Source organism: Salvelinus alpinus, chromosome 5, assembly GCF_045679555.1.
Source record: "Salvelinus alpinus chromosome 5, SLU_Salpinus.1, whole genome shotgun sequence".
Taxonomy (NCBI): domain Eukaryota; kingdom Metazoa; phylum Chordata; class Actinopteri; order Salmoniformes; family Salmonidae; genus Salvelinus; species Salvelinus alpinus.
Genome location: NC_092090.1, coordinates 31,386,863 through 31,412,469, shown reverse-complemented (window position 1 = coordinate 31,412,469; position 25,607 = coordinate 31,386,863). Strand labels below are relative to the sequence as shown.

The window sequence follows — 25,607 nt, the reverse complement described above, 5'->3', positions numbered from 1 at the left end:
GATACAGATTTTCTCTAGATAGTCAATTATTGCATACAAATGTATACAGTTGAAGTCGGAAGTTTACATACACCTTAGCCAAATACATTTATACTCAGTTTTCACAATTCGTGACATTTAATCCTAGTAAAATTCCCTGTCTTATGTCAGTTAGGATCACCACTTTATTTTAAGAATGTGAAATGTCAGAATAATTGTAGAGAGAATGATTTATTTCAGCTTTTATTTCTTTCATCACATTCCCAGTGGGTCAGAAGTTTACTTACACTCAATTAGTATTTGGTAGCATTGCCTTTAAATTGTTTAACTTGGGTCAAATGTTCCAGGTAGCCTTCCACAAGCTTCCCACAATAAGTTGGGTGAATTTTGGCCCATTCCTCCTGACAGAGCTGGTGTAACTGAGTCAGGTTTGTAGGCCTCCAGGCTCATACATGCTTTTTCAGTTCTGCCCACAAATATTCTATGGGATTGAGGTCAGGGCTTTGTGATGGCCACTCCAATACCTTGACTTTGTTGTCCTTAAGCCATTTGCCACAACTTTGGAAGTATGCTTGGGGTCATTGTCCATTTGGAAGACCCCATTTGCGACCAAGCTTTTACTTCCTGACTGATGTCTTGAGATGTTGCTTCAATATATCCACATAATTTTCCATCTTCATGATGCCATCTATTTTGTGAAGTGCACCAGTCCCTCCTGCAGCAAAGCACCCCCACAACATGATGCTGCCAACCCTGTGCTTCACGGTTGGCATGGTGTTCTTTGGCTTGCAAGCCTCCCCCTTTTTCCTCCAAACATAACGATGGTCATTATGGCCAAACAGTTCAATTTTGTTTCATCTGACCAGAGGACATTTCTCCAAAAAGTATGATCTTTGTCCCCATGTGCAGTTGCAAACTGTAGTCTAGATTTTTATGGTGGTTTTGGAGCAGTGGCTTCTTCCTTGATGAGCGGCCTTTCAGGTTAGGTCGATATAGGACTCGTTTTACTGTGGATATAGATAATTCTGTAGCCGTTTCCTCCAGCATCTTCACAAGGTCCTTTGCTGTTGTTCTAGGATTGATTTGCACTTTTTGCACCAAAGTACGTTCATCTCTAGGAGACAGAACGCGTCTCCTTCCTGAGCGGTATGATGGCTGCGTGGTCCCATGGTGTTTATACTTGCGTACTATTGTTTGTACAGATTAACGTGGTACCATCAGGCATTTGGAAATTGCTCCCAAGGAAGAACCAGACTTGTGGAGGTCTACAATTTTTTTCTGAGGTCTTGGCCAATTTTTCCATGATGTCAAGCAAAGAGGCACTGTGTTTGAAGGCAGGCCTTGAAATACTTCCACAGGTACACCTCCAATTGACTCAAATGATGTCAATTAGCCTATCAGAAGCTTCTAAATCCATTATATAATTTTCTGGAGTTTCCAAGCTGTTTAAAGGCACAGTCAACTTAGTGTATGTAAACTTCTGACCCACTGGAATTGTGATAAAGTGACTTATAAGTGAAATAATCTGTCTGTAAACAGTTGTTGGAAAAATTACTTTTGTCATGCACAAAGTAGATGTCCTTTCCGACTTATCAAAACTATAGTTTGTTAACAAGAATTTGGTGGAGTGGTTGAAAAACGAGTTTTAATGACTCCAATCTAAGTGTATGTAAACCGACTTCAACTGTACATGTAGCGTACATCACTACATGAGATCCTCCCTGGCCCATCAACCCAGACTCATCACCTCATCAGTCATTCCAACATCAGTGACAAATACGGTGCACTTCAATTAGGTCCCTCTACGTATTTTCCGAAGTCGACTCATACTGCATATCTAGTGTCAACAGTCCTATAATTACACCATGTTCATGGAACAGTGATTTGCATGCTTATTGTGTAATCTGGTTTAGACAGATGGCAAACATGTTTTTTTACACTTAGAATTATTTCTTAACCTTTGATTGAGTCTACTTCTTATATAAAGGTGACAGACAGGTGTTCAATGTTTATCAAATAGGGTCCAATGGAAACAGGAGGAGAATATAAGCTTCATTCTGGTTGTCACATGGGTGATAGATGCAGAGGCACAGGATGAAAAGCATGTATTCTGATAATCAGATGGGTGAGCATAGCTTTCCTCCCCCATAATAGAAGACTCTTCAAAAAGGGCTCTGACAAAAGACACTCTCCTGCTGAAAGAGAGGTGCATACACTCAGTCTTTTTAATTAACATCTCCTCCCCACGTGAAGTATACAAAAAACATTGACAATGTAGAGCAAAGAATCTAGGACTATACCAAACAATTAAATATAATTTTCAAACCTTTGCATAGTAGGGTAAATGTACATCATTTTACCGAATTCTGTTCCTATTATTCTATTTGTCAAGACAATATTTCCCAGTTTTAGTCAAGAGCTATGGACTCTCCGCTATGTATTTATTTGGACAGTAAAGCTAAAACGTTTAATTTGGCTATACACTCCAGCATTTTGGATTTGAGATCAAATGTTTTATAAAGTATGAGGCAATAGCACAGAATGTCACATTTTATTTGTTGGTATTTTATATACAGTACATATCTGTTTTACCATTTAGAAATTACAGCACTTTATGTCTCTAGTCCTCACATTTGAAGGTGTCAGAAGTAATTGGACAAATTACCCTTTTAGTGTATTAAATGTAGTCAAAGGTTTAGTATTTGGTCTCATTTTCCTAGCACGCAATGACTACATCAAGCTTGTGTCTACAAACTTGTTGGATACATTTGCAGCTTGTTTTGGTTGTGTTTCGGATTATTTTCTGCCCAATAGAAATGAATGGTAAATAATGTAATATGTCATTTTGGAGTCACTTTTATTGTAAATAAGAATATAATATGTTCTTGAACACTTCTTTATTAATGTGGATGCTACCATGATTACTGATAATCATGAATGCATCGTGAATGAATAATGATGAGTTAGAAAGTTACAGATGCACAAAGATCATGCCCACAAAACTTGATATTTGGTATGATATTTATCATTATTCATACCAAGCACACATCAAATTCCACAAAATCGACATTTTGCAATGGCCATCTCATCGCAATCTTGAAACCCATTAAAATCCTGTGGTTTGAATTGAAGAGGGCAGTCCATAAGTGCAGACGGAAGATATCAGAGATCTTGATGGATTCTGTATGGAGTAAACGTCTAAGATCCTTCCCAATGTGTTCAACTCATAAAACATTTTATAAAAAGGCTCAGTGCCGTTGTTCTAGTAAGGTGAGGTATTGAAAACAGAGGCGTCAATAATTTTGACCCCTACCTTTTTGAGAAAAAAAAATATTACTTGTTGAACAAAATCCCTTTCTCTGAGCAATCGTATTAGTATAAAATACTATAATCTCCTCATTATTTACCCAGTATTTGAAATATATATATAAATTATATCTAGATTTATTTTTTGTCAAAAATGTCAGACCCCACTGTATGTATTAAAATACCCTAAAATACAAGGTGTGATTTTGTACTGTCACCTCAAATATAATATTTGATCTCAAATCTGAAATGCTGGAGTACAGAGCTAAATTAAAAGTTGTAGCTTCACTGTCCAAATACATACGTATGGGAGTGTATGTTCCATTGCTGTTTATTCTCATTCCATTTATTCCATGCATTGTATCATAATAAGGAAATGCATTAATTTGGTAGAAGGAAGACATTTTAAATGGTGAGAGAATCAGTTGAGTGAAGCATTGGTACATGATTTTAATAACACACCTTAAACTAGAATTACATTCTCATCTGTCCAGATACACTGAGGCCAAATTGACTGAAAGGGTGTGGAGGGTAGAGGGGAGAAAGTATGGGTCAATGGGTAGCGATGAACAGGATCAGAGTCCAGTAATCCCCATCCAGACCCTCCTAAAATGAGACTCTCTCTCAGCCCCTTGCTCACTCTCACCATCATCTCCTCATCAGACTGACCTCTCACATGGGCTAGGTTTCAGACAAGCTTGAGCTTTTCTGGAAAGTGATGTGAGAATGTCTGGTAAACTGAGGGTCAGTAAAGATGGGGGGGGGCTATTGTGTATCAAATGTTTCCCTTCAATAAAAACATCTGACAGATGAAAAGAGAGGTTTGAGCAAACAGTCAATAAACTGATCTTTGAATACATGTTTCAATGCTTGGCAAAGATTCAAATAGACAAATGTTTTAAACGTCTTCAGTGTGAAGGTCATGGTAGTCATGCAAGCTTCTCTGACATGGTTACTCACGGCTCAGCCTGGTTGTTGCCGATGTGGAAGAGATGAGGGAGACACAGATTAAGTAAATCTCATGCTGTGCAATAATCCTGCTCTCCAATCTCAATGCATCTCAAAAGGCTCATCCCTTCAAGGTGCTAAACCGGGACATCACAGTTGTCTGAAATCTGTGTCTTCTCAATGTCAACTCATAATGTCACCAAGCATTTATCACAAGGTTGTCTGTTGTCCACACAAAAACGTCAACGATTAAATCTGAATGCACCCTGACCCATCATTGCATTGCCAATATAGGAGTCAAAATAGGCCCTTATTTCAGTGGGCTTTATATTCTGATAGATAAAAATAATGATTTTATTGATGATAATGATGAATATGCTGTCTTGCATTATACCGGATACTGATCATTAGACTGTATGAAGATGGTCCAAGCTCCATGGCTACTTTAGAGAACATGAATACACACAAGGATTCATAGTTCTATTGGCTGGAGTTTAGAGGGACTGAGCTCCATAACTACATTAGACATCATAGTGATGGATCTGACTCCGAATTGTGAGTACGTATATTTGAACGGGCCAGGTCTCATATTGAGTTTCCCACAGACAGGATGTGATGTTGTGAATGTGAATGTGGCTGCTGTTTCCTAAGGATAATTGACAGAAAAATGTGTGCTCTGTACATTACAAACTATTTGTCAAATATGTTAGGCTGCTTAATGGTAAACCTATTGGCAAAATGTGAAATTGTAAAATTGTTTTATTATATTTATTTGCTAATAAAAAAAAGTGTAAGTGAGTTTGTCTTATGTGAGAACCTAATCAGCTAAACAGTATACAATAGTAGGCTTCACAAAAATATTTCCTATAACTAGAATCATTTCTGGGATATTACTGGATTCCTGGCCTCCTTACTGAACTTTTCCCACCACAAACTGAAGAGAGGTCAAACCATATCCATCCCGTCAGACTATCTATACTAATAAGGCTACACATGAAACCATATCCTCATTCCTAGATAGCCCCCCTGCCTGATCCTCAGGTCTCTGTATCCCCTCACTCACAGAGGTCATGGACCTCTCATGTAACACACACACACACACACACACACACACACACACACACACACACACACACACACACACACACACACACACACACACACACACACACACACACACACACACACACACACACACACACACACACACATATCCATCCAAATAGTGTGTAGCCTACAACTGTATACAGGCTACATTGCACAGAACACTTCACACAACCAGTATTTAACTATTTTCCACTAATCCGGCTAAAACTGTCTCTTTTCCAATTCAGTCAGAGGTAGAAGTGAATTGGGGCACTGAGTAGCCTCTTTGCACATGGTCTAATTAGATGGGTATTTGAGACGCACAAAGCAGTGCGTGGTCAGTCTTGTTTACCGGCAGTCATGGTTAGCCTACCTCAGTCTCTCAGTCTAGTGACCGAGGAGTGGAGGTGGAGACAAAGACCAATAAAGCAGGAGCTGTTGCGTGAGAATGTCTGAATAAAAGATTAGTCATGTGTTGCATTTATTTTTCCTAAAGGAAACCCTTATTATTTGCACTTTTAATGCAATTACTAACGGTGTGAGCTTGTAAACACAAGAATTGCTCATAACATCCACATCATTATTATAATACGACCACTGTTCATTAACACATTTATTATGTTGTACCAAGCTCCCTTAGGAACATAACGCCCCCGCTCCCTCAGGTTCGTCATACAGTAGCCAAACATGTGCAATTGGGTCCTGGAGTTTTTCAGGAAGTTCAGTGCATTCGGACCCCTTGAATTTTTCCACATTTTGTTACGTTACAGCCTTATTCTAAAATTGATTCAATAGTTTTTTCCCCTCATTAATCTACACACAATACCCCATAATGACAATCCAAAAACAGGTTTTCAGAGAAAAAAAAGATCTATTAAATATAAAAACAGAAATATCATGTTTACATAAGTATTCAGACCCTTCACTCAGTACTTTGTTGACGCACCTTTGACAGCGATTACAGCCTCGAGTCTTCTTGGGTATGACGCTACAAGCTTGGCACACCTGTATTTTGGGATTTTCTTCCATTTCTCTCTGCAGTTCCTTTCAAGCTCTGTCAGGTTGGATGGAGAGTGTTGCTGCACAGCTATCTTCAGGTCTTTCCAGAGATGTTCGATCGGGTTCAAGTCCGAGCTCTAGCTGGGCCACTCAAGGACATTCAGAGACTTGTCTTGAAGCCACTCCTGCATTGTCTTCGCTGTGTGATTAGGGTCATTGTCCTGTTGGAAGGTGAACTTTCGCCCCAGTCTGAGGTCCTGAGCGCTCTGGAGCAGGTTTTCATCAAGGATCTCTCTGTACTTTGCTTCGCTCATCTTTGCCTTGATCCCGACTAGTCTCCCAGTACCTGCCGCTAAAAAACCTCACAACAATATGATGCTACCACCACCATGCTTCACCGTAGGGATGGTGCTAGGTTTCCTCCAGATGTGACGCTTGGCATTCAGGCCAAAGAGTTCAATCTTGGTTTCATCAGACCAGAGAATCTTGTTTCTCATGGTTTTAGCAAACTCCAAGCGGGCTGTCAAGAGTCTTTTACTGAGGAGTAGTTTCTGTCTGGCCACTCTACCATAAAGGCCTGATTGGTGGAGTGCTGCAGAGATGGTTGTCTTTCTGGAAGGTTCTCCCATTTCCACAGAGGAACTCTAGTGCTCTGTCATAGTGACCACCGGGTTCTTGGTCACCTCCCTGAACAAGGCCCTTCTCCCCCGATTGCTCAGTTTGGCCCACTCTAGGAAGAGTCTTGGTGGTTCCAAACTTCTTCCATTTAAGAATGATGTAGGCCACTGTGTTCTTGGGGACCTTCAATGCTGCAGACATTTTTTGGAACGCTTCCCCAGAACTGTGTGTCGACACAATCCTGTCTCGGCGCTCTACAGACAATTCCTTCGACCTCATGGCTTGGTTTTTGCTCTGATATGCACTGTCAATTGTGGCACCTTATATAGACAAGTGTGTGCCTTTCCAAATCATGTCCAATCAATTGAATTTACCACAAGTGGACTCCAATCAAGTTGTAGAAACATCTCAAGGATGATCAATGGAAACAGGATGCAGCTGAAACAGGATGCAGCTGAGTTCAATTTCGAGTCTCATAGCAAAGGGTCTGAATACTTATGTAAATAAAGTATTTCCTTTTTTATAAATGTGCAACAATTTCTAAAAACCTGTTTTCACTTTGTCATTATGGGGTATTGTGTGTAGATTGCCGAGGATTTTTAAAAAATGAATGAATTTTAGAATTAGACTGTAAAGTAACAAAATGTGGAAAAAGTCAAGGGGTCTGAATACTTTCCAAAGGCACTGTATAGGCCTAGACTACAATGGGAAGCGGGGCAGGAGTATCTGTCACCACTATTTAATATACTCTTAGTTAAATTCAGGTTTGGTATTTTCTGTGGTCTTTACTCAACAGGTGTCTTTCAAAACATTCTCTAACCACACTCAAAAGAGAACAAGAGGAAGACTACAATGACTAATTGTATACCAAACAAATGTGAAAATGTCAAGGTCTACAACAGGTCACGTTTTGTGTGTGCGGTATAGATAGATCTCTTATTTTGGAAGCCGCAGAACCGCCCAGATGGGGGAAACTGTCCATTACGCTGTGGTGCTGAAATTTTTATAGGGATGAGTAGTTGGGATTGTGTTGTTAAAAAAAATGTAGTTTATGTACAGTATATGATATGACATCGATATGAAAACCCTTAGACCTGGGATGTTTTGCTGTTGGTGTAGGCTGTATGATAGGCTTACATTTCCCTCGTGTCAATTAGCAAGCAAGCAATCACAACTACACCAACAGTGCCTCATTATTAAAGGCTACTGATTCCCTTCATGAAAGTGAATATTTTGTAATCATCAGTGTGTGACATTAATGTGAGATTAGTTGTATAACCATTACCATGTTACATTTAGGCATATAGTTGTGATACTCCTCCCCCCACCCCATCCCTACCCCCTCCTTCCACTCAGTGTTCATAAATACTGAGGCGCCTTGTGCTTTGAGTGAGAGACTCATAGGTATATCATAGCAGCTACAGCAATAGTGGACTGCCTTACTTATTCTCACTCAAACATATCAATCAAAGGACTTTGACATGTACTCAAACAAGGTTGACGGGCCGCGCAGAGGAAGGTCTTTCGACTCTATGAGTTCTTCATTGCACACTTGTTATGAGGAAAAGCAACTGAATAATGAGGTAAGTTAAATTTATATTGTAAGTAAATAATAACTGGCTAAACTAAACTAAATTATTTTTCATGGAACAATGCAAATGAACAGTCATTTTACGTTGAATTGTATTTGATTTAAAAAGCTTTTGGCAAAGGCTTGAATAATCAAACATGATGCAATCTGTAATCTTACCCTCCACTTCATTAGTTAATTTATTTTCTGTTCATATCAGAGTTTTCCCCTCCCCTCTGGTTAGGTTTAGCTAGCTCTCTTATGTGTGCCATAAACCACCTCAATCTGGAGACAAATGAGATGCGTAGCCTACGTCATACAATAAGGAGGTCATTGCAAGATACATTATAGTAAAGTGAAATAAAGGAGCTCGCAGTCATAACTTTTCAGAACGCTTACGCCGCAGATCTTCGTAGACATCAGACTAGATAAAAGAAGTTATTTGTGAGTGTTCACAACGAGCCACTGCATCTTGATTTAGGCATATCATTGAGATATAAACTAAAACCACGCAAGTAATTGATAAGAATGTGCACGTTTGTGTGCAACATGTTGATTTTAATTGTATTTCCTGTCAGTAAATGTACATTTAATTTAGATTAATTAGCCTATTCCAAAACTATTTATAATATTCTGATGATTGACATAGACTGGCCCCAAAAGACATTTGGCATCAACTGAAATGAAACCGACAAAAGCAACAATTTGAACACCTAAAGATGATAAGAGAATACGTCCAGGATATGTTCCCTTGATGGATTTATTGCTGCGCTGCAAGTAGCTATCTATAATCCCGGGTTGGACTTGGATTGGAGAGCGCTATCATTCGTCACCAAATGCGATTACTGCTGCAGATCTCTTTACAATGAGACAGACACAACTCAGCATTGCCAAAATACATTTTGTCGGGGAAAAAATCGACAATTTAACGCTTCCAATCTATAGTCTAATTAAGTGTGTGGTAAATATTTAGACCTAACAGTATCAGTCTAAATTATGATCTCATTATTTTGTCCCTATACTTTATTTGCAGTCATAGTTTTAAAGTTCCTTCTGCGTGCAGCCAAGTGTAGTCGCTGTCCAGTCCTGAAATCTCGAAGTAGCCTGATTAGGTGAAGTATTCAGTTTGCGTTCAGCTGCAGTAAATACTGTGATTGTTTACTCTTAACCCTCCTGTTGTGTTCGTTTCATGTTAATTAATTCTGTGTTCCTGGTCCAAAATGACCGCCCCATTATAGCTGATTATAAATCCATAATAATACTTATATTATCACCTAATGTTGTGTTAGAGATTTTTTTCATCAACTTAAGTTCTTGTGAACATTACAAGTTTTGATCTTCTATGTCACGATCGTCGTAAGAACAATCGGACCAAAGCGCAGCGTGATATGGGTTCCACATGTTTATTTAATGAAACTCACAAAAACAATAAAGAGCAAACGACACGTGAAGCTATGGAGAGCTCACAGGCAACTACACATAAACAAGATCCCACAAAAAAACTGTGGGGAAATGGCTGCCTAAATATGATCCCCAATCAGAGACAACGCTAAACAGCTGCCTCTGATTGGGAACCATACCAGGCCAACATAGAAATAAAACAACCTAGATTACCCACCCTAGTCACACCCCGACCTAACCAAAATAGAGAATAAAAAGGCTCTCTATGGTCAGGGCGTGACATTCTATTTACTATTTATGGCCTGTAGGCCTCATTGACCTGAACTCATAAAACTCGTTTTTGAGTAACAAAAACATAATGTATGGATTATTTTGACTATAACAAATACTCAGATTAAACATATTGTGCTATTTATCACAGACTACTTTGTGTCAAAGTTTAACAAAGGCATTTGTTTTGAAACCATTTCACATTTTTAAATAGTGGCAGGATTTTATGTAATCAACCCGGGATATGGCGTATCTCGTTGGCCCTGGGGTCATCCTGATAACATTTTCAGCCGACCTCTCCTCTCTGTTGGGGATGAAGACCACGACAAATTCCCATTATTTGACCGGAATGTAATAACAACCTCAGCAGGGCCCTCTTCCTCATCACTGGATTGTTCCACATCGGGTGTCTCTTGGTCTGGATCATATTCTGTGTTGTCTTCAACTTCTGACACTTTCTCCTCTAATGTATCTTCACTGTCAATTTCCTGTCCTCTCTCCTCCTTACCAGTGTCATGATCAAAGATATGATCAAGAGCCTCACATACAGTATATCGTTTGGCCATTGTGCTGCCAGAGAATGAATTGTGAGCAAGGCCTCAAAAAAGCTTGATATACCAGAGCTGCGAGAAAAGTTCTATATATTATTGAAACAACGTTGCGATTGTTTGTGAGAATGCCAACAGGTGTGGTTGCCGTGGGGGACATATTATATTCCCGTGGGGGTTGCCATGGAAGCCAAGAAGGGGAGTGAGGTGTGTGTGTGTGTGTGTGTGTGTGTGTGTGTGTGTGTGTGTGTGTGTGTGTGTGTGTGTGTGTGTGTGTGTGTGTGTGTGTGTGTGTGTGTGTGTGTGTGTGTGTGTGTGTGTGTGTGTGTGTGTGTGTGTGTGTGTGTGTGTGTGTGTGTGTGTGTGTGTGTGTGTGCTCAAACACACATGCATGTGGTGGTCTGGGAGAGGAAGTGTGTCCATCTGATGAATGGGCATGTGCCTGAACTAAATTTTATACACTAATTGTAGTCTCACCCATTCATTTCTAATGGGAACGCCACAGGTGTACAAAAGTTAAATAAAACACCCAAAATGTCAGGAAAATTATCAAAATGTATTTTGTGTGTTCAGATGCGCTGTGTGGACGAAGTCAAGGAACCTTATGACAATCAGATTAAATGAACTACATTTTTCAGAGAGAAAACTTGAAAATTGATCCAATTCGACCGGAACACAGCAGGAGGGTTAATTTACACTTTGGTGAGCTTTGGTTGTGGAAATACATTGTTTGATTTAGTTGCCCTTTTTTTGTGAGGCTAGCAAACTCTTGTTCAAATACGTCTCTTAGCACAGGATATTGAACAAATCCGTAGGCCTATCAGTCCATTTAAAACGCAGCTTGCCCTTTCAAACAAATTGTCGTTGGAGGTGATGTGCTTTTCCAAAACAATTAACTTCCTGTTCAGCCTTGATAAATAGTGTATCATAGCCCAAAACACTGCCAAATCCTTACTTTCCACAAATAGACCTAGCCAGCTCCGAGGTTTGTTTTTCATGAATATTTTCCCTCACTTTCCCAACAGATGAAAAAGTGTACCTTCAGCAAGATCGACGAGAACAAGGACAACAAGAGTTCATCTTGGGAGAATGGTTGCTCTTTAGAAAAGGGTCGCACGGCCATCGCCTTTTCCCTCAAGAATGAAGTTGGCGGGCTCGTTAAGGCGCTAAAACTTTTTCAAGTAAGGTTGAATATTTTCAAGTAGGCTATCACATACCAAACGGGTGATGGTAGACACCAGTGTTGGGAAGTAGGGAACTACATGTAGTTCAACTAGTAATTTAACTACATTTTTCAGTAGTTTGGTGGTAGTTGAACTCAATTCAAATCTTGTAGTGTTTTCATTACTTAATAACTTTTTGGGGGGCATGTAGCGGTGAAGCTAAGTACTGGGATTACAGACTACTTTTTTGTTGCAAAAATAAAATATGTGTGAAGTAGGCAATCATTTCCTTTCTTTTTCAGCATTGGACTTGCCTAATTCTCACTTGAAACATAGTTTTTGTGTTTAATAGGATAAATTACACATTCTGTTAACATCTGACTCCAAAGTGATATGTTCTTGCAACTTGTAGTCTATGACATTTCAGATTTAGATATGATAATTTATCAAGAAGTAGTTTTGATGTAGTTAACACATTTTTCTAAGTAACTTTAGTTAATTGAACTATATTTTCTTAAGGGTAGCTTTAGTGTAGCTTAACTTCCTCCAGTGTGAAGTAATTGGTAGCTTTGTAAACAATTTTTTCATAGTAACTTCCCCAACACTGGTAGAAACATTATCATGCACATCAAGATACATGACATAACTTTAAATGTCTTGTTATTATAATCATCACCAGGAGAACCACGTCAACCTTGTTCACATCGAGTCCCGAAAATCGAGGCGGCGCGGCTCAGAGTTTGAGATCTTTGTTGACTGTGACAGCAGCCACGAGCAACTCAAGGAGCTCACTGAGCTGCTACGAAAGCATGCCGCCAACGTAGTTGATATGGACCATGACCAACCTGACAATTCCAGCCTGCCTGAAGAAGGTAGGCCTAGCTGCTACTTTTGAAATTATTTCAGAGTCCCTAAAGTCTAGCCACATAGGCTTATTACCTATTACCAGACTAATTACCTCTGCGTGTAGCGAAAGAGAGACTTCCGGATTGTTGTACGAGGTTACTAAAGGGTCAGTGCTATCCGGAATCCTTGGGACATCCCTACGCCACACCCTAACCTTAACCCCTACCCTTACCCGAACCATAACCATATCCCTTACCTATCCATAACCCTAACCCTTACCTTAACCATTTTAAATGTAAACTTCAGTGAGGTAGGGATGTCCCAAGGATCCCGAATAGCCCTAGACATGACTAAAATCTAGTGTAGAGGCCATCCCAGATTATCCCATGTTTTTTTTTGTTTCAGACACTGAAGATATTCCCTGGTTCCCAAAGAAAATCTCAGACCTGGACATGTGTGCTAACCGTGTCTTGATGTATGGCTTAGACCTGGATGCTGATCACCCAGTAGGCATACCTTCTAATATGCTCTGGTCAATGACTTTACATTCTAGTTGCAAGCCGGTCTGACCATAGATATCCTATAATTCTTTTAAAATAAAAATGTTTAATGAGTGTGGCAGTCACACTCCTTTTGTAATTTTTGAGCTTTTATTGAAGAGAGAATAGTGTTGGAAAGACAGGGGGAGTCAAAGGGCAGTGGGCCTGATTTGAATCCATGCTGACTCTGGTATACATGTGTGCCAGGGTAAGCGGCTTAGACCGCTAGACCACCATAGGCCACAAGATATCCAATAATTCATAATATAGGATCTCTATGTCTCAGACTCTCACTGACCTACTGAAACAGGAGGCAAACCTGTGACAATGGTACAACTATCAAAGCCAGTTAGAACTACACTGACTGTATTAGAGTGGCAGATGGAGGATTAGACTAATACTTCTGTTGTGATAAGCGGCACACTTACGGAATAGCCACTCAGTAAGTCAGTGCATGAGTTGCTGTCACACCTCAATGACTTATCTTTTCTGTCTGCAGGGCTTCAAGGACAATGTCTACCGCAAAAGAAGGAAACACTTTGCTGATCTTGCCATGAGCTACAAACAGTAGGTCATATTATCATGCTATGTGAGATCTGATATGGAAAGCTATGACGCTATGTGTATTTAATACTTTAATGTCCTAATGCACACAGGTATTGTTAGACATTTCTACTGTATTTTTAAAAAAAGTAGCCTTTATTCAACTAGGCAAGTCAGTTTTAAGAACAAATTCTTATTTACAATGATGGCCTACAGTGTCATTGTAGTGCTACTCTCTTTCATTATCTTTCTGTTTCTGTCTTTCTCCCTCTCTTTTAGTGGGAATCCAATTCCGCATATCGAGTTCACAGAGGAGGAGGTGAAGACCTGGGGTGTGGTCTATCGGGAGCTCAATAAGCTGTATCCAACCCATGCTTGCCGGGAGTACCTGAAGAACCTGCCACTGCTGTCCAAGCACTGTGACTGCAGGGAGGACAACATCCCCCAGCTGGAAGATGTGTCACACTTCCTCAGAGGTGAGACAGGCAGAGTCTGCCGCTGTACATGACACCACACAGTCTCATTCAGTCTGATGCTCAGGTTTATCAGCATAATGAAGGCTATTGTAAAATGAAAAGTGTGGATTTAGGGGTATCAAATTAGATGTTGCTGAATGTGTCGTGGCCTTTTACATGAGTAAAAACGTATGTGTGTGTTTCATCAGAGCGCACAGGCTTTATCATTCGGCCCGTGGCAGGTTACCTCTCCCCACGAGACTTTCTGGCAGGTTTGGCTTTCCGGGTTTTCCACTGCACTCAGTATGTTCGCCACAGCTCTGACCCTCTCTACACACCTGAGCCGTAAGTACCCCTTGACACATGTTACATTAATAAGGAGAAGTTAGTCTAGGCAAATGTTAATTTACTTTCATTGTTGAACAAAAATCCATCTGATGTTGAGTTTATCAGTGTGATGTTCATAGTCACATACTGTAAACATAGCAGTACGTCACCATACTGAAAATCATCATAAAGGAACATAGAGTATCATTCCATATAAAGAGCCTGTATTTGATTGAACAAACCTGGCCTGTCACACCCCTAAGAAAACTTAACTCTTCCGGCTGATTGCAACTCAAAAGGGCATTTTCCACAGCTACAGTCCAGCATGAGATAGGTACTCAAAGGTGCCTCTGCATACATAATCATTCAAATCAAATCAAAGCACATTTTATTGGTCACATACACATGGTTAGCAGATGTTATTGTGAGTGTAGCGAAATGCTTGTGTTTCTAGTTACGGCAGTGCAGCAATATCTAACAAGTAATATCTAACAATTCCACAACAAATACCTAATGGAATAAGGAATGGAATGGAATAAGAATATATAAATATATGGATGAGCAATGACAGAGCGGCATAGGCTAAGACGCAATAGATAGTATAGAATACGGTATATACAGTTGATATACAGTAGAATACGGTATATACAGAGTCATCAAAACTCGTTTTTCAACCACTCCACAAATTTCTTGTTAACAAACTATAGTTTTGGCAAGTCGGTTAGGACATCTACTTCATGCATGACACAAGTCCTTTTTCCAACAATTGTTTACAGACAGATTATTTCACTTATAATTCACTGTATCACAATTCCAGTGGGTCAGAAGTTTACATACACTAAGTTGACTGTGCCTTTAAACAGCTTGGACAATTCCAGCAAATTATGTCATGGCTTTAGAAGCTTTTGATAGGCTAATTGACATAATTTGAGTCAATTGTAGGTGTACCTGTGGATGTATTTCAAAGCCTACCTTCAAGCTCAGTGCCTCTTTGCTTGAAATCATTGGAAAATTGAAAGAAATCAGCCAAGACCTCAGAGAAAAATGTGTAGACCTCCACAAGTCTGGTTCATCCTTTGGAGCAATTTACAAACGCCTGAAGGTACCACGTTCATCTGTAAAAAACAATAGTACGCAAGTATAAATACCATGGTACCATGCAGCTGTCATACCGCTCAGGAAGGAGACACGTTCTGTCTCCTAGAGATGAACATACTTTGGTGTGAAAAGTGCAAATCAATCCCAGAACAACAGCAAAGGACCTTGTGAAGATGCTGGAGGAAACAGGTGAAAAAGTATCTATATCCACAGTAAAACGAGTCCTATATCGACATAACCTGAAAGGCCGCTCAGCAAGAAAGAAGCCACTGCACCAAAACCGCCATAAAAAAGCCAGACTACGGTTTGCAACTGCACATGGGGACAAAGATCGTACTTTTTGGAGCAATGTCCACAGAAATAGAACTGTTTGGCCATAATGACCATCGTTATGTTTGGAGGAAAAATGGGAAAGCTTGCAAGCCGAAGAACACCATCCCAAACGTGACGCACGGGGATGGCAGCATCATGGTGTGGGGGTGCTTTGCTGCAGGAGGGACTGGTGCACTTCACAAAATAGATGGCATCATGAGGAGGAAAATGATGTGGATATATTGAAGCAATGACCCCAAGCATACTTCCAAAGTTGTGGCAAAATGGCTTAAGGACAACAAAGTCAAGGTATTGGAGTGGCCATCACAAAGCCCTGACCTCAATCATATAGAAAATGTGTGGGCCGAACTGAAAAAGTGTATGCGAGCAAGGAGGCCTACAAACCTGACTCAGTTACACCAGCTCTGTCAAGAGGAATGGGCCAAAATTCGCCCAACTTATTGTGGGAAGCTTGTGGAAGGCTACCCAAAACGTTTGATCCAAGTTAAACAATTTTAAAGGCAATGCTTTCCAAATACTAATTGAGTGTATGTTAACTTCTGACCCACTGGGAATGTGATGAAAGAAATCGAAGCTGAAATAAATCATTCTCTCTACTATTATTCTCACATCTCACATTCTTAAAATAAAGTGGTGATCCTACATGACAGGGAATTCTTACTCGGATTGAATGTCAGGAATTGTGAAACTGAGTTGAAATGTATTTGGCTAAGGTGTATGTAAATTTCCGACTTCATCTGTACATATGAGATGAGTAATGCAAGATATGTAAACATTATTCAAGTGGTATTATTAAAGTGATTAGTGTTCCATTTATTAAAGTGGCCAATGATTTCAAGTCTATGTAGGCAGTGATGGCTGTTTAACAGTCTGATGGCCTTGAGATAGAAGCTGTTTTTCAGTCTCTCGGTCCCAGCTTTGATGCACCTGTACTGATCTCACCTTCTGGATTGTAGCGGGGTAAACAGGCAGTGGCTCGGGTGGTTGTTGTCCTTGATGATCTCTTTAGCCTTCCTGTGACATCGGGTGCCGTAGGTGTCCTGGAGGGCAGGTAGTTTGCCCTTGGTGATGCGTTGTACAGACCGCACCAGCATCTGGAGAGCCCTGCGGTTGCGGGCGGTGCAGTTGTTGTACCAGGCAGTGATACAGCCTGACAGTATGCTCTCAATTGTGCATCTGTAAAAGTTTTTGAGGGTGTTAGGTGACAAGCCACATTTTTTCAACCTCCTGAGGTTTCTTCACCACACTGTCTGTGTGGGTAGACCATTTCAGTTTGTCAGTGATGTGTACGCCGAGGAACTGAAAACTTTCCACCTTCTCCACTACTGTCCCATCGATGTGGATAGGGGGGATGATTGTTTCAAAAATCTAATGGAAGAACACTTGGTTACACTGTCACAAAGTTGCACATGTCCGCTCATTGGCTTAACAATCCACATACTGTATGTATGTGTGTGTTTCTGTGTGCATTACAGAGACACATGTCATGAGCTGTTGGGTCATGTCCCTCTGCTGGCGGAGCCTAGTTTTGCCCAGTTCTCCCAGGAGATAGGTCTGGCTTCTCTGGGGGCCTCAGATGAGTCTGTCCAGACGCTGGCCACCGTAAGTGCTGTTTACATTATAACAATATCCAAACACTGTGCTTGAATTTAACTGTTTTTGGTTGGCTTTTTGTGTTTTTGTTTTGCAGTGTTACTTTTTCACAGTAGAGTTTGGCCTGTGTAAACAGGAGGGAAAGATGAGAGCCTACGGCGCAGGACTTCTCTCCTCTATCAGTGAGCTGAAGGTAAAAGTATTTCATATTAATATTAATATTCAAACACCATTTAAAGCGTAAAAACACCATCTGATGCAAAGGAAGAATCCTAAGATACTTTCCCCCCCTCATACAGCATGCACTCTCTGACAATGCAAAGATCCTGCCCTTTGACCCCAAGGTCACCTGCAAGCAGGAGTGCATTATCACTACATTCCAAGATGTCTACTTTGTGTCAGAGAGCTTTGAAGAGGCCAAAGTCAAGATGAGGTAGGTCAATTGTGACATTACATTCTTGGCTGTTTTGTGGGCAGATAAACTGTTAGTGGGCTAATAAACTATTCTTTCACCTTTCCAAACCTGGGCTGTGTTATGTTTTTGTCATCATCTGTTCTTATGCACACAGGGAGTTTGCCAAGACCATCAAGCGTCCGTTTACAGTGAGGTACAACCCGTACACCCACAGTGTGGACGTGCTGAAAGACACATCCAGTATCAACAGCATGGTGGAGGATCTGAGACATGAACTGGACATCGTGGCCGACGCCCTACAGCGCCTTAACAAACACTACGCTGTCTGACCAGCCTGCCTGGCCCTCATACTTGCAAGGGTTGCAAAATTCTGGTAACTTTCCCAACATTTCCAGGTAGTCCAGAAATCTCGGTTGGAGGATTCACAGAATCAGGTGGAAATAAGCAAGAAATACTCCAACCAGGAGTTTTGGAAAACATGGGCATTTTCAGAAATGTTGCAACCACATACCTGACACAGCCCTGTACTGCTGTCTGTAGTTGTCTACCACCTGATCCTTACCAAGCAGCTCACTGCTTTAATCCTACTCACTGACATCCCCAAACAGCCTTTTACCTACAAAATAAATGATAACTCTTAAAATTCAAATGTTATATTAACTTTGTTAAATTATTAACCAGTAGTTTACTTTAACATTCAATACATTTTTGGGTTTGTCATGTGAATAATAATATTGACGAAGGATGATTAGAATGTGACCGAAACTGACTTTTCCTTGGCTCTTGCTTATAATTACTAATATTCTCTTGTTTTTTATATGCAGTATTTATTTTCTATTGAAAGTTTTATCTTAATGCAACAGTAGTCTTATAGATATTGTATTGTACTCTATTGGCATAAACCGTTTCAATAAATTTGTGAATGTGCTAGTGTGGATGTAAAGTTACATGCTTGTGTGTATAGTAAGTGACAGTCTATACATGTATTATCACATTGCACAAAGCATAGAGATGTGGTTGTATTATATGATTGTGTGTGTGTGTGTGTGTGTGTGTGTGTGTGTGTGTGTGTGTGTGTGTGTGTGTGTGTGTGTGTGTGTGTGTGTGTGTGTGTGTGTGTGTGTGTGTGTGTGTGTGTGTGTGTGTGTGTGTGTGTGTGTGTGTGTGTGTGTGTGTGTGTGTGTGTGTGTGTGTGTGTGTGTGTGTGTGTGTGTGTACCTTATCGACCTTCTGCTGCTACTACTGTTGACCTCCAGTTGTCTATTTCACATAAGATGTTCAAGGAAGGAATTTATGTGCATGTATCAGTGTTTGGAAGATGACATGAATGTACTTCTATTGAAAATCTTTAATTTGTGTAAAAAGATCCCTGGTAAACCAATCCTTGCATTGGGAAGTGGTTGTCTGCATTCTGGCCGTCTAGCTATGGGGAAATATTTACAGTAGTTTCTTTGTTCTGTTTTTCTCTCATTAAATGTACTCCATGTTCACACACTGTGTTATACTATGTCCTATGATTGCTAATAATTACTCATCATTATAATTCAAATTTCCTTAGCGAACACATAAAAAGCTAGCCACATCCAGGAGGATATATATAAAAGCAACATGTTTCATGAGCTGAAATAAAATATCCCATAAATGTTCCATACACACAAAGTTTATTTCTCTAAAATTTTGTGCACAAATTTGTTTACATCCCTTTTAGTGAGCATTTTTCATTTGCCAAGTTAATCTATCCACCTGACTGGTGTGGCATATCAAGAAGTTGATTAAACAGCATGGTCATTAAACAGAAGTACCATGTGCTGGGAACAATAAAAGGCCACTCTAAAATGTGCCATTTTGACACACAACACAATGCCACAGATGTCTCAAGTTTTGAGGGAGTGTGCAATTGGCATGCTGACTGCAGGAATGTCCACCAGAGCTATTGCCAGAGAATTAAAAGTTAATTTCTCTACCTAAGCTGCCACCAACATCATTTTAGAGAATTTAGCAATAAGTCCAACTGGCCTCACAACCGCAGACCACGTGTAACCATGCCAGCCCAGGACCTCTAATTACGGCTTCTTCACTTGCGGGATGGTTTGAGATGAGCCACCCGGACAGTTGATGAAACTGTGGGTTTGCACAACCGAAGAAACAGTCAGAAACCGTCTCAGGGAAGCTCATCTGCATACTCGTCGTCCTCACCAGGGTCTTGACCTGATTGCAGTTTGGCGTCATAACTGACTTCAGTGGGCAAATGCTCACCTTCGATGGCCACTGGCATGCTGGAGAAGTGTATTCTTCACGGATGAATCCCGAATTCAACTGTACCTGGCAGATGGAAGATAGTGTGTGTGGCGTCATGTGGGTGAGTGGTTTGCTGATGTCAATGTTGTGAACAGAGTACCCCATGGTGGCGGTGGGGTTATGGTATGGGCAGGCATAAGCTACGGACAATAAACACAACTGCATTTTCTCAATGACAATTTCAATGCACAGAGATACTGTGACGAAATCCTGAGGCCCATTGTCGTGCCATTCATCTGCCGCCATCACCTCATGTTTCAGCATTATAATGCACTGCCCCATGTCGCAAGGATCTGTACACAATTCCTGGAATCTGAGAATGTCCCAGTTCTTCCATGGCCTGCGTACTCACCAGACATTGAGCATGTTTGGGATGCTCCGGATTCACGTGTACATCGCGTTCCAGTTCCCGCCAATATCCAGCAACTTCGCACAGCCATTGAAGAGGTGTGGGACAACATTCCACAGGCCACAAGCAGCAGCCTGATCAACTCTATGCAAAGGACATGTGTCGCGCTGCATGAGGCAAATGGTGGTCACACCAGATACTGACTGGTTTTCTTAACCACGCCCCTAACTTTTTTCAAGGTAAATGTGACCAACAGATACATATCTGTATTCTCAGTCATGTGAAATCCATAGATTAGGGCCTAATGAATTTATTTCAATTGACTGATTTCCTTATATGAACTGTAGCTCAGTAAAATTATTGAAATTGTTGCATGTTGTGTTTATATTTTTTTCAGTATAACTACCTTTAAAGTAAGCTAAAATATGTCTCAAGCAACACAGAGTTAGATTGAGATTGTTAAACAGAAGACGCTCTGTTCTTCACCGGCTGCAATATAAATCGATGGCCAGAGGGGGGAGGGATTGTATAACTTTATGGAAAAATAGTAACTCTCACACATGGCAGGAGGGGTCAACCTTGGTTATGGCCTAGTAGCATTTGTGCAATGAGTCGTTTTTCAAAGTTATGACGAGCCTACAATTGGCATCACACAGAACAGGCACTATATGCATTAATTGCATATGGAGTGTTTGTTCTCAAGACACACCCCACACATTGGGGTATTGATCAGAATGAGAGGAAAGGAAGTCATAATGTGGTTTGATGCAGGATCAGGTGGGGTAGACATCTATCTCACTGCTGTGATGGTGCTTTTCTCCCATACTCCTAGGATATATTATTGCAAACACTGAGGACATGTTAGTTTGGTCATGTTGCATAGGCAGTGCCGATGAGAGAGAATGAGAATATAATTAAAGAGAAGTATCGCCCGCCCTCAACTCAGATGATTGCATATAGGTTGATTTAAAAGGGAGAATGTGTGTGAAATGTGTGTGTATTTATATGAGCTGATACTGTACATGTCAGTGTCCACGGCCCTGCCTATGCCTCTGTGTGTCTGCATTTGTGCATGCATGCACATGTGTGTGTGTGTACATTCCTCCACACTTTGTATTTATGATATGTGTCTGATTTGGCACATATCTCATATGTATAAACTGCACTCCACACTATTCTACTGTATCTTAGTCACTTTTAAATTGTGTTTACATATTGCATCACCCATTTCATACTGTATGTATATACTGTATTGTATTCTACACTACACCCCTGACTGTTAAACAGCCATCTCCAGAGGCTGCTGCCTATAGACATAGATTAGGAATCACTGGCCACTTTAAGGAAATGAAACACTAGCCACTTTAATAATGTCTCCGTATCTTGCATTACTCATCTCATATGTGTAAACTGTACTATATACTATTCTACAGTATCTTAGTCACTTTAGTTGTTTGTAAATATTGCATCACCCATCTCATATGTATATACTGTACTCTATACTATGCCACTGTATCTTAGTCCAATGCGGCTCTGACGTACACTACCGTTAAAAAGTTTGGGGTCACTGGCAGCTTCATTAAATTGTACCTGCAAAACACCAGTCTCAATGTAAACAGTGAAGAGGCAACTCCAGGATGCTGGCCTTCTAGGCAGAGTTGCAAAAACAAAGCCATATCTCAGGCTGGCCAATAACAATAAAAGGTTAAGATGGGCAAAAGAACACAGACACTGGACAGAGGAACTCTGCCTAGAAGGCAGCATCCCAGAGTCGCCTCTCCACTGTTGAAGTTGAGACTGGTGAGGATAGATCTCCTGCAGAATAATAAACAGAGACACAGGGAGAGCATAGCATGTCGTTTCCTGAATGTGTAACGTATACTTGCAGAACATAGTGACATCATGTCAACTCCTATGCTTTAAAACCAGACAAAAAGTGAAATTCTTTTTAGATAATTGACTTTCTCTTGTTTGCTCATAATGTGAGACAACTTGAAGGCTGCACCTCTTGAGCTGGTTCTGCAGGCTCTACTTTTATCTTACCTTGATTATTGTCCAGTCATATGGTCAAGTGCAGCAAAGAAGGACCTAGTTAAGCTGCAGCTTGCCCAGAAGGCTAATATCAATACTATGCATGCCAGTCTCTTTTGGCTAAGAGTTGAGGAAAGACTTACTGCATCGCTTCTTGTTTTTATAAAAAACATTCATGTGTTGGTAATTCCAAATTGTTTGCATAGTCAACTTACACACGGAAATGAAGCAGGAATTCCCCAGGGTGGCTGTTTAGGCTCCTTGCTTTTTTCAATCTTTACTAACGACATGAGTAAGGCCAGTGTGTCTATGTATGCGGATGACTCAACACTATACACGTCAGCTTCTACAGCGACTGAAATGACTGCAGCACTTAACAAAGAGCTGCAGTTAGTTTTAGAATGGGTAGCAAGGTCTAAGTTAGTCCTAAATATTTACAAAACTAAAAGCATTGTATTTGGGACAAATCATTCCCTAAACCATAAACCTCAACTACATTTCGTAATGAATAATGGGGATCCATAATAAATACAAATACAAATACACACTTACTGCACCAGACATGCCTTTTCACAGTCCCCATGTCCAGAACAAATTCAAGGAAATGTACAGTATTATACAGAACCATGATTGCATGGAACTCCCTTCCATCTTATATAGCTCAAGTGAACAGCCGTCCTGGTTTCAAAAAATAAATAAAGCAACACCTCACAGCACAATGCATCTCCCCCATGTGACCTACTTGTTGTGTGTTTGTACTGACATGAATGTGTAACTGATAGATGTGCACACTTTGATTTGATTGGATTTGATTTGATGTGGAATATCAGTCTGATTTGTCTTTGTGTGACCTCAAGACCATAATCATCACCATTCATCTCAGGTACGCACACACACACACACACACACACACACACACACACACACACACACACACACACACACACACACACACACACACACACACACACACACACACACACACACACACACACACACACACACACACACACACACACACACACACACACACACACAGGATTAAAGATAGAGAAGCCTCTCTTCACTCTGATGTGTGCCTTGCCAGGTAACCTCCCTTCCTGAGGTATTTATGGTCATGAACAGCAGATGCTCAGGGTTCCAGTCCTCTACTGTATATTCATTACTGATCTGCCCTTGTCTTCACCCGCCATCTCTGCCCTGCACTCATTACACCAACAGTGCATGAGCACTCTGTGACCTCCATGGCCTCCACACTCAAGGAAGGGCGCTGATCAATACATTTTACATGAATATGTGTTTATTGACCATATTTGCCCTTGTCGAGGTTATCCTCTCATGAGTGAGCATTATATGAATCCCCAATGACATGTTGTTTCAAATGTGTTTCAAAGCCTCATAAACATCCAAGATTCCGCTGACTGGGGACTGACTGGGCACAAAAGACTTCAGAACTTTGAATGTTAAACAAACACCGTTTTCTTGTCACTCACTATGAATGAACTAATCGTAACTCCTGACAAGACCAAAGTAGGAGCACAGCAATCAAAGCAGACATGTTCAAACATGCCCTGGCAGCAGGTCAGATTCTGCAGGCTCATGGTCTGAGCTTTTTGGTCTATTTATACCCTGTCCATGGTTTCTTCATATAGCTCCAGGATCACATTTCCCTCTTCCAGCTCTCTAGGAGCCTTGCTCTAACCTCCTTTATATCCATCACCTGCCCTGCATAGCGGCCAGCCGGCCAGCCTGACTAAGCGGTTATGAAGGTGTAATTGCCTAGCATTAAAATTTCAGAGACCCCTGTTCCATCCTCCTGCATGGTGTGACAGGGGAGGAAGATGAAGTGACTGCTGACAGCATTGGGTTCTGGAACCACAAAGCTCAAAGCTCAAAGCATCATGGTTTAGTGCTAACTCTGCCACTACACAGACACTCAATTGTGAGTTTTTCATCGCTTTATAACAGGGATGGACAACTTTGGTCCTGGAGGTCTGCAGTGTGTGCAAGTTTTTATTCCAGCTCAACAGTAACAAGTCTGGTTCAAACACTTAACTTCTTCGTGGTCTACAACACTTTCTTCCCATCTCCTTTTCTACTTTCTGCTATTTCCCTCCCTGGCTATTGCACTCTCTGTACTCCTCTTCTCTAGCGCCATCTAACGGCCACATGTGTCCTTACAATACACCATAGAGATAGATAGAGGACTCATGTTTTATTTCACCTTTATTTAACCAGGTAGGCCAGTTGAGAACCAGTTTTCATTTACAACTGCAACCTGGCCAAGATAAAGCAAAGCAGTGCGACAAAAAAAAAAACACAGAGTTACATATAAACAAACGTACAGTCAATAAAACAATAGAAAAGTCTATGTACAGTGTGTGCAAATGTAGAAGAGTAGGGAGGTAAGTCAATAAATAGGCCATGGAGGCGAAATAATTACAATTTAGCGTTAACACTGGAGTGATAGATGTGCAGATGATGATGTGCAAGTAGAGATACTGGGGTGCAAAAGAGCAAGAGGATAAGTAACAATATGTGGATGAGGTAGTTGGGTGTGGTATTTACAGATTGGCTGTGTACAGGTACAGTGATAGGTAAGCTGCTCTGACAGCTGATGCTTAAAGTTAGAGAGGGAGATATAGACTCCAGCATCAGTGATTTTTGCAATTCGTTCCAGTCATTGGCAGCAGAGAACTGGAAGGAAAGGCGGCCAAATGAAGTGTTGGCTTAGGGGGTGACCAGTGAAATATACCTGCTGGAGCGTGTGCTACGGGTGGGTGTTGCTATGGTGACCAGTGAGCTGAGATAAGACGGGGCTTTACCTAGCAAAGACTTATAGATGACCTGGAGCCAGTGGGTTTGGCGACGAATGTGTAGTGAGGGCCAGCC

At 40.8% G+C, this 25,607-nt stretch overlaps 1 protein-coding gene across 1 annotated transcript; it reads left to right on the top strand.

Annotated features, from left to right (window-relative positions):
- Positions 1-8,350: 8,350 nt before the first annotated feature.
- LOC139575922 (tryptophan 5-hydroxylase 1-like) lies at positions 8,351-19,118 on the top strand. The gene is made up of 11 exons (XM_071401378.1): positions 8,351-8,519; positions 11,751-11,906; positions 12,568-12,760; positions 13,140-13,240; positions 13,773-13,840; positions 14,096-14,292; positions 14,481-14,616; positions 17,505-17,631; positions 17,720-17,815; positions 17,922-18,055; positions 18,192-19,118. Exons 1-11 carry the CDS (start codon positions 8,418-8,420, stop codon positions 18,364-18,366), a joined length of 1,485 nt encoding a protein of 494 aa, XP_071257479.1. The 5' UTR covers positions 8,351-8,417; the 3' UTR covers positions 18,367-19,118.
- The last annotated feature ends 6,489 nt before the right edge of the window (positions 19,119-25,607 follow it).